This window comes from Balaenoptera borealis (assembly GCF_965194805.1).
Source record: "Balaenoptera borealis genome assembly, chromosome: 9".
Classification (NCBI taxonomy): Eukaryota; Metazoa; Chordata; class Mammalia; order Artiodactyla; family Balaenopteridae; genus Balaenoptera; species Balaenoptera borealis.
In genome coordinates, this window is record NC_138873.1 from 6,532,049 (window position 1) to 6,543,954 (window position 11,906).

The 11,906-nt window shown below is 42.4% G+C and overlaps 1 protein-coding gene across 18 annotated transcripts in view; it reads left to right on the top strand.

The window, feature by feature from the left end:
• The window catches only part of PRKN (parkin RBR E3 ubiquitin protein ligase), a 1,304,064-nt gene that overhangs the window by 703,086 nt on the left and 589,072 nt on the right, over positions 1-11,906 (top strand). For all 18 annotated transcript variants that reach the window (XR_014248121.1, XM_082404597.1, XM_082404598.1 and 15 more), the window contains one exon: positions 11,550-11,665. Coding sequence is in view for 17 of the 18 variants with exons in the window: in XM_082404597.1 (XP_082260723.1) it covers positions 11,550-11,665 (116 nt within the window). In the remaining variant the exon portion in view is untranslated. The remainder of the gene's footprint in view (positions 1-11,549; positions 11,666-11,906) is intronic.

Genomic DNA, 11,906 nt, shown 5'->3' on the forward strand with positions numbered 1-11,906 from the left:
TAGGTTTTTAAGGAACTTCCATACTGTTCTTCATAGTGGCTGTATCAATTTACATTCCCACCAACAGTGCAAGAGAGTTCCCTTTTCTCCACACCCTCTCCAGCATTTATTGTTTGTAGATTTTTTGATGATGGCCATTCTGACCGGTGTGAGGTGATACCTCATTGTAGTTTTGATTTGCATTTCTCTAATGATTAATGATGTTGAGCATTCTTTCATGTGTTTGTTGGCAATCTGTATATCTTCTTTGGAGAAATGTCTATTTAGGTCTACTGCCCATTTTTGGATTGCGTTGTTTATTTTTTTGATATTGAGCTGCATGAGTTCCTTGTATGTTTTGGAGATTAATCCTTTGTCAGTCACTTCGTTGGCAAATATTTTCTCCCATTCTGAGGGTTGTCTTTTCGTCTTGTTTATGGTTTCCTGTGATGTGCAAAAGCTTTTAAGTTTCATTGGGTCCCATTTGTTTATTTTTGTTTTTATTTCCATTTCTCTAGGAGGTGGGCCAAAAAGGATCTTGCTGTGATTTATGTCATAGAGTGTTCTTCCTATGTTTTCCTCTAAGAGTTTGATGGTGTCTGGCCTTACATTTAGGTCTTTAATCCACTCTGAGTTTATTTTTGTGTATGGTGTTAGGGAGTGTTCTAATTTCATTCTTTTACATGTAGCTGTCCACTTTTCCTAGCACCACTTATTAAAGAGGCTGTCTTTTCTCCACTGTATATTCTTGCCTCCTCTATCAAAGATAAGGTGACCATATGTGCATGGGTTTATCTCTGGGCTTTCTATCCTGTTCCATTGATCTATATTTCTGTTTTTGTGCCAGTACCATACTGTCTTGATTACTGTAGCTTTGTAGTATAGTCTGAAGTCAGGGAACCTGATTCCTTCAGCTCCGTTTTTCTTTCTCAAGATTGCTTTGGCTACTCGGGGCCTTTTGTGTTTCCATACAAATTATGAAATTTTTTGTTCTAGTTCTGTGAAAAATGTCAGTGGTAGTTTGATAGGGATTGCCTTGAATCTGTAGATTGCTTTGGGTATTATAGTCATTTTCACAATGTTGAATCTTCCAATCCAAGAACATGGTATATCTCTCCATCTATTTCTATCAAGTTTAATTTCTTTCATCAGTGTCTTAAAATTTTCTGCATACAGGTCTTTTGTCTCCTTAGTAGGTTTATTCCTAGATATTTTATTCTTTTTGTTGCAGTGGTAAATGGGAGTGTTTTCTTAATTTCACTTGCAGATTTTTCATCATTAGTGTATAGGAATGCAAGAGATTTCTGTGCATTAATTTTGTATCCTGCTACTTTACCAAGTTCACTGATTAGCTCTAGTAGTTTTCTGGTAGCATCTTTAGGATTCTCTATGTATAGTATCATGTCATCTGCAAACAGTGACAGCTTTACTTCTGCTTTTCCAATTTGGATTCCTTTTATTTCTTTTTCATCTCTGATTGCTGTGGCTAAAAATTCCAAAACTATGTTGAATAATACTGGTGAGAGTGGGCAACCTTATCTTCTTCCTGACCTTACTGGAAATAGTTTCAGTTTTTCACCATTGAGGATAATGTTGGCTGTGGGTTTGTCATATATGGCCTTTATTATGTTGAGGAAAGTTCCCTCTATGCCTACTTTCTGCAGGGCTTTTATCATAAATGGGTGTTGAATTTTGTTGAAAGCTTTCTCTGCATCTATTGAGATGATCATATGGTTTTTCTCCTTCAAATTGTTAATACGGTGTATCACATTGATTGATTTGCATATATTGAAGAATCCTTGCATTCCTGTGATAAACCCCACTTGATCATAATGTATGATCCTTTTAATGTGCTGTTGGATTCTGTTTGCTAGTATTTTGTTGAGGATTTTTACATCTATGTTCATCAGTGATATTGGTCTGTAGTTTTCTTTCTTTGTGACATCTTTGTCTGGTTTTGGCATCAGATGACGGTGGCCTCGTAGAATGAGTTTGGGAGTGTTCCTTCCTCTGCTATATTTTGGAAGAGTTTGAGAAGGATAGGTGTTAGCTATTCTCTAAATGTTTGATAGAATTCGCCTGTGAAGCCATCTGGTCCTGGGCTTTTGTTTGTTGGAAGATTTTTAGTCACAGTTTCAATTTCAGTGCCTATGATTGGTCTGTTCATATTTTCTATTTCTTCCTGGTTCAGTCTCTGGGACCCCTATAATTCGAATGTTGGTGCGTTTAACGTTGTCCCAGAGGTCTCTGAGACTGTCCTCAATTCCTTTCATTCTTTTTTCTTTATTCTGCTCTGCAGTAGTTATTTCCAATATTTTGTCTTCCAGGTCACTTATCCGTTCTTCTGCCTCAGTTATTCTGCTGTTGATCCCTTCTAGAGAACTTTTAATTTCATTTATTTTGTGGTTCATCACTGTTTGTTTGCTCTTTAGTTCTTCTAGGTCCTTGTTAAACATGTCTTGTATTTTCTCCATTCTATTTCCATAATTTTGGATCATCTTTACTATCATTATTCTGAATTCTTTTTCAGGGAGACTGCCTATTTCCTCTTCATTTGTTAGGTCTGGTGGGTTTTTGCCTTGCTCCTTCATCTGCTGCTGTGTTTCTCTGTCTTCTCATTTTGCTTAACTTACTGTATTTGGGGTCTCCTTTTTGCAGGCTGCAGGTTCGTAGTGTCCGTTTTTTTGGTGTCTGTCCCCAGTGGCTAAGGTTGGTTCAGTGGGTTGAGTAGGCTTCCTGGTGGAGGGGACTGGTGCCTGTGTTCTGGTGGATGAGGCTGGATCTTGTCTTTCTGGAGGGCAGGTCCACGTCTGGTGGTGTGTTTTGGGGTGTCTGTGGCCTTATTATGATTTTAGGCAGCCTCTCTGCTAATGGGTGGGGTTGTGTTCCTGTCTTGCTAGTTGTTTGGCATAGGGTGTCCAGCACTGTAGCTTGCTGGTTGTTGAGTGGAGCTGGGTCTTGGCATTGAGATGGAGATCTCTGGGAGATTTTCACCGTTTGATATTATGTGGAGCTGGGAGGTCTTTTGTGGACCACTGTCCTGATCTTGGCTCTCCCACCTCAGTGACAGCCCTGACGCCTGGCTGGAGCACCAAGAGCCTGTTATCCACATGGCTCAGAATAAAGGGGAGAAAAAAAAGAAAGAAAGAAGAATATAAAATAAAATAAAATAAGATGAAGTTATTAAAATAAAAAATAATTATTAGGAAAAAAAATTTTTTTTAGTAAAAAACAAAACAAACAAACAAAAAAACAGACAGAACCCTAGGACAAATGGTAAAAGCCAAGCTATACAGACAAAATCACACACAGAAGCATACACATACACACTCAGAAAAAGAGAAAAAGGGAAAGAAATATATATATCGTTGCTCCCAAAGTCCACCTCCTCAATTTGGGATGATTCCTTGTCTGTTCAGGTATTCCACAGATGCAGGTACATCAAGTTGACTGTGGAGCTTTAATCCGCTGCTCCTGAGGCTGCTGGGAGAGATTTCCCTTTCTCTTCTTTGTTCGCACAGCTCCCGGGGTTCAGCTTTGGATTTGGACCCGCCTCTGCATGTAGGTCGCCTGAGGGCGTCTGTTCCCCGCCCAGACAGAACGCGGTTAAAGGAGCAGCTGCTTCGGGGGCTCTGGCTCACTCAGGCCGGGGGGAGGGAGCGGTACGGAGGAGGCGGGGCGAGCCTGCGGCGTCAGAGGCGTCGTGACGTTGCACCAGCGTGAGGCGTGCCGTGCGTTCTCCCGGGAAAGTTGTCCCTGGATCCCGAGAGCCTGGCCGTGGCGGGCTGCACCGGCTCCCGGGAGGGGCGGTGTGGAGAGTGACCTGTGCTCACACACAGGCTTTTTGGTGGCGGCAGCAGCAGCCTTAGCGTCTCATGCCCGTCTCTGGGGTCCGCGCTGGTCTCTGGAGCTCCTTTAAGCAGCGCTCTGAATCCCCTCTCCTCGCGCAGCAGGAAACAAAGCAGCAAGAAAAAGTCTCTTGTCTCTTCGGCAGCTGCAGACTTTTTCCCGGACTTCCTCCCGGCTAGCCGTGGCGCACTAACCCCTTCGGGCTGTGTTCACGCCGCCACCCCCAGTCCTCTCCCTGGGATCCGACCGAAGCTGAGCCTCAGCTCCCAGCCCCGCCCGCCCCGGCGGGGGAGCAGACAAGCCTCTCGGGCTGGTGAGTGCTGCTCGGCACTGATCCTCCGTGCAGGAATCTCTCCGCTTTGCCCTCTGCACCCCTGTGGCTGTGCTCTCCTCCGCGGCTCCGAAGCTTCCCCCTCTGCCACCCGCAGTCTCCGCCCGCGAAGGGGCTCCTAGTGTGTGGAAACCTTTCCCCCTTCACGGCTCCCTCCCACTGGTGCAGGTCCCGTCCCTATTCTTTGTCTCTGTTTTTTCTTTTTTCTTTTGCCCTACCCAAGTACGTGGGGAGTTTCTTGCCTTTTGGGAAGTCTGAGGTCTTCTGCCAGCGTTCAGTGGGTGTTCTGTAGGAGTTGTTCCACATGCAGATGTATTTGTGATGTATTTGTGGGGAGGAAGGTGATATCCGCGTCTTACTCTTCCGCCATCTTGAAGCTCCCCCTCGCCTTTTGGATTTTAGAATTTCATTTTTTTAAAAAATTTTATACATTGGACTAGGTAGCAGACCTGGCTTATACTTTTAACTTTGGTAATAAGATAAAATTTTTAAAATTCTTTTGGAATATAACAATAGCTGTATTGATATGAAAATGGCTGCGCCATTGGACCTGACGCAGTGGTGAGATGAGAGAGCTGTGTGCTTGCTGACTTCACATCTAAGACTTTTTCCTGCTTAGAATGGCTTGGCTTGGCACGTTGCATGTCTGGTGTGTTTACATGCCTGTGCACATGTGTGTGCTTCTTTATATGCATATCATCTATTTATTTGTTGTTAACCGGAGGACGGGCAGCCTTAGAGGAGGCGGAAAGCCTTCCGTAAGGTTTTGGCAGTGGTTGTGATGCTTACAGTCAGCAACTGACCTTCTCAGCAGAGATCTGACGTGGTTTTGCTTTTTGTGGGAGCATGTTGATTTTCTTTCTCCTGATAAACTTTGCACATCATCTAGAGGCTTTATTAACATCTTATTAAGAGAAAACAAACTTATCATTGAACATGATAGCAGACTCGTAAACTTTCGAGATTTTATTTGTTTACGTAGGTGTGACCTAACTTTACAACCGGCATTGTTAAATTAGCAAAGTCTACAAGTCTTATACAACCTAACAAGTTGCATAGTTATTTTATATCCAAGCTTATATAATTATTTCCTGGATTTACGTAATACAAAGGGAGTCAACACATCAGCATGAAAACTGAGATTCGCTAATAATAAGGCACAGATGCGCAGGTCGTGGCATGGCTCATTTTCAGGTTTTTCTTATGTGCCAGGCAGAGAGTATGGTAATTATGCTCATTTGTCATGTTTTAGCTTAGGGAAAATTAAAACTATCATAATCACATTAATAATGAGATTTCTGAATGGATAATGAGACTTAAAACTAGCGGTTGCTTCTTACAAAAGAACCTGCAGATAACCAAGTGAGGAGCTCTTGGAGCGGGCAGGCTGAGGAGAGATGGACTGAGGATACTACGGACAGAATTTCTAGGCTCATGAGAGACATCTAGATTGATTCTAAGTGACAGTTTGTCTGTTGTAACTTGGTAACCGTGAGGACTCTTTGATAGGGATGTAAGATGCTTATTACTAGTTTTCTCATAAATAACAATGCCCCTGTGTCCTCAGTCCCTGTTAGTTGAAAATTTGGGTGGGTAATCTTTTGACAGATTTATTATTTAGTGTAAATATTTATGTATCTTTATGTAATGCATTTTACAGAACCATATCTGAATGTATCATTTTTCCTGTTCTGGAGGCTAGTTAGAATATGTCCCCACTAACAAGCAGTGAATATTGAAGACTTCTGACTTGGCTTTGCCTCCCGACGGTGCACCAGCACGTGCTGGTGGCGTTCAGATGCACCTGCCCTTCCTCTCTCTGCTGGCACGTGGGCTGGACAGGCAGACCCCCTCTCCTTGCTTCAGGCGGGCTTTCCCCAAGCACAGCCTGGTGGGAGATAGGAGGGCGGAGAGAGGGCAGAGCTGGGATGTTTCTCCCTTTCTCTTTGGGAGGGGTCTTTGGCAGGGGCTGCATCTTATCCATCTGCCCACCTACCCCCGTCCCCCAGTCCCCGGTGATTAGATCACCCTGCGCTAATGCTGCTAATGGCAAGGAGCTTCCTGCCCTGGTTTAGTTCTTCTGGGTTTCCACCACCTTTGCAACTAGACCTCAGTCAGCATTAAATTCTCTCAACTGAACTAACTGGTATGGGCCCTGCTTCCCTAATTTGACCCTGACACATGCAAATGGCCAGTTACTTCTTTAGTACAAACCGTAGATCCACTGCAACCTTGTAGTGAAAATTGTGTGTCCCTTTTATTTTATCAAAAGAAAGGTACCTTGCCTTTGGGGGATATTAACTAAGAAGGACTTGGAGACTAACATGGGATTTAACTCTTTGTAAAGAGAGACAAAATTTTTATTTGGAAAACATGTAATTGTTAATCAATATCTATTCAAATTGTTAACTTTAAGAAGTTCGATAAAAGTTGTTTGAAGTTTCATGAGGGAAGAAGTCAGGTCTCACTGCTGTTTTTTCAGGTTTGTGAAACTAGATTGTGTTTGAGACAAGCAGGGCTTGCCAGATGGTAGTTGTAAGTTATTTTTATAGAAATTTGGAACACATTAATTTGTGTTTAGAGTTGACGATTAGCTTCTGATTCTATAAGTTTTTATAAATTGGGTTCTTAGTGTTAATCCAATTCAGATTTTGCTGGTTTATTTATTCGTTTCCATACTTTTCATTTTCCCCTTTGTCTGTTAGAAACACTGGCAGTGTCTTGAGTCAGGTAGCAGAGTGGAATGAGGAGAAAGAGGTAGCTTCCAACAGTTGAATTGAACTGTTCACAGGTCTTTCCCTTCGTATAACATTGCTTTTTAATGGGCGTCATTCAGCCAGCGGGCTAGGCCTCTAAGATCTGAAAGGAAAGGTTGGGTGGGTTATGATAAAATATGAGGCCTCAGCGAGAATGGAAGGAAAGAATCGTAGCCTTGTCCACAGAAATGGCAAAAATATGAGTATGTTTCTAAGAACTTAAAGAATATAACTCTGTTGTATTTTGGATTTTCTCTTTAGTATTAATAAGGTGAAAAGCACCTTGTAGTACTAAATAGCATTTAACAGGGTCACATTATAAACCCAAGCACATTTTTTAAGGTCTTACTCTGGGATTTTTTTTTTTTTCATTTTTTAAAATAGTTCACACTATCATTTGTGGGAAAAAAAACCTGGCCAATTACTGTCATAGATTTTAGCTCCATAGCTAATTAGGGCTTCCCAGAACTGAGTATATGGATCCAAATGAAGTGAGCCAGCCAGTGGGAACTACAGCTCCTGGTTAGGTGGAGGAATTCATTTAAGTTAATGGGACTTGATTTGTTTGGTTTTCTTTCTTGTTTTTTTGTAGCTGATTTTACCTGTGAGGTGGCATTTGTGAAAGATGGGTGGGTCCCTTTGAGATTCTTTATTTACCCACATAAGGATCCTATATTTCCTTCACTAGAATTGACAGATGTCCCTCCCCGCAATGAACAAGAAGTTTTCTCTTCTGCACCCATAGGGAACTATATCCCTGGTGATATAGAAGTAACTTTGCTTGTCAAACCCGGCACCCACTGGAACTAGAGTAATGCCACCTCAAGCAGCCAGGCCCTGGGGCACAACCGCTGTCATCTGGCCCAGATTGAGCTGTTTCCTAGGTCCTTGTGGGAATCAGATGGTGTCATGCTCCTGATGACCAGATCTCACGGTGGTGTCAGCTTTCTGACCACACTGCTTAGACTCTGGCTAGAAGATTTTTCTGGCTTTGGCATCCTTGATTTTTTAATCTGAACAATCAAGAGAAAAACATCATAGAAAAGCAGAATTCATAGACGATTACTCCAAAAGAACCATGCAGCTGTGTGTGAGATGACAACTCTACATAAGCAAGTTGAAATACCCAAGGTAGAATTTTTCAACAAGGTTCTTCTTGCTTCTGTTTTGTTTTGCTTTATTGTTTGTGTGTTTTGAGTGCAGCCTGCAAATATCAGAAAGATTTTGAAAATGCTAACCCATTGATTGTGTAGGACAGGAAATGATCAGATAGTTCTGCTGATTTGTCTGTGGGAAAAGGTGTTATTACTATTGGGAGACACTTCTCCAGGGTTCTCTCAAGTTTCTGCACAACTTGTGAGGGAGCACTAACTACCCTTTTTTCTGGATAATCTTTTCAAGGAAATTGTATAGCAAACGACCTGGAAAATAATGATAGTATCTCTCCCTAGAGTAAAAGGTGGACCTGCTTATTGTTCAGTGTAATAAAGACAGTGTCTCCCTTCAGGACAAAGGGAAAGTTGGCTTACAGATCCTTATAAAAGATCTGGGTTCCCTAAGCTCAGGGTCCTCAGCTGTGATGCAGAAACCCCCCAGCTAGCTTGGCCTGGCCACTTCATCTCCTGGGAGTTGGGATGCAGAGAAACTGACATAATCATGATGTCCATACTTCATTCTGCCTGGGCTCTGAGCCATGCAGTTTTTTTGTCTCATGTCTTCTGCCAGCATCCCTGAGACGGTGGCAGGCTAACCTGTTAGCTTGCAAGCTGGGCAAAATCTCGGACCCTCCACCAGTTTTGCTACTCTAGCACTAGAAAAGAACCTCCTTTCATAAAAACTGGTGGAGAAGGCATGGAAATTCACTGATGATTGATACATATTTAATATACAGAGTTGGTAATTTGTATTTTAATTCTACCACGCCAAGTGAATTACTGGAATTTTCCAAACATTTGTAACTTATTATACCATTGTTTGTAAAATCCCTACCTCCATTAAAAAGGATTTTGGCTTTTATCTGACTGAGTTTTAGCTGGTGTTAGAGCAGTTTGTGATTTGTTAGCTGAATGTCTACCAGTAGCTTTCTGCAAGCTAAGAAAAAATATAAATACTATCTATTTATCTGTACATGAAATACCTTCTCAATAGTCCAGCCAACTCAGCTATTTTGGAGGAATTACTTTTCGTTATGAGTGAGCATTTTTTTCATATCTGCAAAAAGCAGTCACAGCTAGCTCTGTGTATTTCACAAGGATCAGTCACGTCCTCCAGACATCTTGTTTTGATAGTCAAGGTTTGCCTTAACTCTTTTTCATAATACCCTTGAACTGACCTTTGAAGGATGTATATCATTTCAAAAAATTGAGTGAAAAGGGTGGCACTCCATGTTAAAAGAGAAAACAAAAACAATCAGTATGATTTCCATGCTGCTTCAAGGGAAGCCACGTGGGACTTTACAGACACGCCTGACGGGCTCCCATCAGCTGCACTGCACACCCCACCCATCATAGCAGGACTGTTGGCACACCCTCATCTTCGGGGCTGAGGACTGCAGGCTGGCGGGTGGGCTACTCTGTCACTTGCCCCAGGTAGGATGGGTTCTGGCTAACTAACAGCTATACCATCTGGAATTGATGAGACACTTGTTCTTAAGAATAGCCTGGGTTCCAAACTCCTGGCTTGAGGACATTTCTCTGCACACTCCAGATTTTTAAGAGTAACATATTTTCCCTGAGACGTGATATTATTTTCACATGTGATAAGCGAGGTCTGCTACAGCCGCTGTCTTCCGAAAGAATAAGTAGAGTTTACCCCCCTTACCGCTAATGTTGCTGTAACTCAGTGGTTCTCAAGTGTGGTCCGCAGAGCAGTAGTCACAGCATCACCTGGCAACTTGTTGGAAATGCAAATCCTTGGCCCCGTGTCAGAACATCGGGGGCGGGTCCAGCGATGTCTAGTTTAACAAGCCTCCTGGGTGATTCTGATGCCCATTGGACTTTGACACCCACAGGTGTGGCTCACTGTGTCTCAGGTCAGAAGAGGAGGAGGTTAGTTTGGTTACAAGCAGGGGAAGGACAGATTAAGAGCGGTGGTGTCAGATGTATAAAGAAACACTGGTAGCATTTATTAAGTAAATCTATTGATTTTTTTTTAATTTAAGAAAATATATCTAATGCTTGTCCTGTATACTGTTAGGATACAAATGTGAATAAGACATTCCACGAATATCTCAGGGTCTTTTGGTTGGACAATGTATGCCTGCAGGCAAAATCCAATCTGCCACATGTTTTTGTAAATAAAGTTTTATTAGGACACAGCCACATCCATTCATTTGCACATGGTCCATGGCTGCTTTTAGACAACAATGCAGAGTCGAGCAGTGCAACAAAGACCATATGGCCCGCAAAGCTGAAGACATTTAATATATGGTGCTTTAATAAAAGTTTGCTGACACCAGGTCTAGTGTTTAAAGGGAAAATACTTTCTATATCCCAGTAGTTATACACAAATGGAGCTGAGGATTAAGTGTATATGCAAGGGTTCTTCTGTCCTCCAGTGTTACATTTGTACAGAAGTTTTGCAGTGGCACACAATTTAGCTTCATGGATGTTATTACCATGGAAGGTGTACAGACTGTTTGACAAGAAGCAGAGTACTTATCTGTCAAACACTTTGGTGTGTGAGAGGGAAAAAGGGTATGTGAAAAATACAGAAATAACAGAAGGAAAAAATAAGAAAAACAAAAAATATTTTGTTTGAGAAGGGAGAATATTATCAATCAAAGAGATGTATCTTGGGAATTCCCTGGTGGTCAGAGGTTAGGACTTCACACTGTCACTGCCGAAGGCCAGCGTTCAGTCCCTGCTTGGGGAACTACGATCCCACAAGCTAAGATAAAGGAGTGTGTGGCAGGACAGGGCTGGGAAGTGAACTAAGAAGGAAAGAGGTGCGGGTTTAGAACATTCCTAGCTGCCTGGCAGGGGGTGGGCAAGTGAGACTCCCAGGGAATTCTGGGATGCCAAAGGGGGCAGAACGAGGGGAGGGGCACACTCTGCTCCTCCATAAGTCTGCAGTATTTGCATGCTTATCAATAGTTGAGATGGCTAGATTTCTTACCCTGCGCTATATTCTTGCTGCTAACTGACCAACTGTGTGGTGATCCTGTAGAAAAAGCACTGAGTTTCCCTTTAAGAAGCCTGGGTTACTTCCTGGATTCACCTCTGATTGTCTGACTTCGGGCAAATCATTCTGTGGCTCAGGGTCTCCTCTTCCCCATTTTCGAGATGCTATTTCAGGCTTCCTCCTGCATCCACACTGTGTTATTTTACCAGACTCACTTCTCACTGAGAGGTGAGCTAGGGGCACACACAGAGTGTTCCCCCAGCAACCTGGCTGAAGGAGAAAAAGAAGAAAAGACTAGCAGACAAGTGGATCCTTCTAAAAAGAGGACTTGTTGAATAGTTTGGCACAAGGGCATTAGTTTCCCTCAAAAGAGTTGATGTTGATTTATTTCAGACTCACACCTAATGATAGATCTCTCCTCCTCCTGAAGAGATTCTTTACTGTGAAAATGTTTAGAGGGGGAAATGGCCAGCCGGATTCCATGTCTGTGATCGTATTTCTCATTCTTTCAGGAATTCTTCTTTAAATGTGGAGCACACCCGACCTCTGACAAGGAAACATCAGTAGCTTTGAACCTGATCACAACAAATAGTCGAGACATCACCTGCATAACATGTACGGACATCAGGTAAGGATCTGAAAACACTGTTGCTCTCAACATCTGGCTTTCTCAACGTCTCTGAAAACAATAGGTAATTCAAGTCGCTTTTTAAGTTTTCAAATGAGAAATCCGAAACATTTTTCTATAAGTCAGAAGGCAGCCCACCAGCCAGTATTTTAGAACCTTCCATTAAAGTTGATAAAGATGGCATTAAAATATGTAGTGTTGATCATATTATCTTACTAGGAGCATTGCCTCTGTGTTTCCT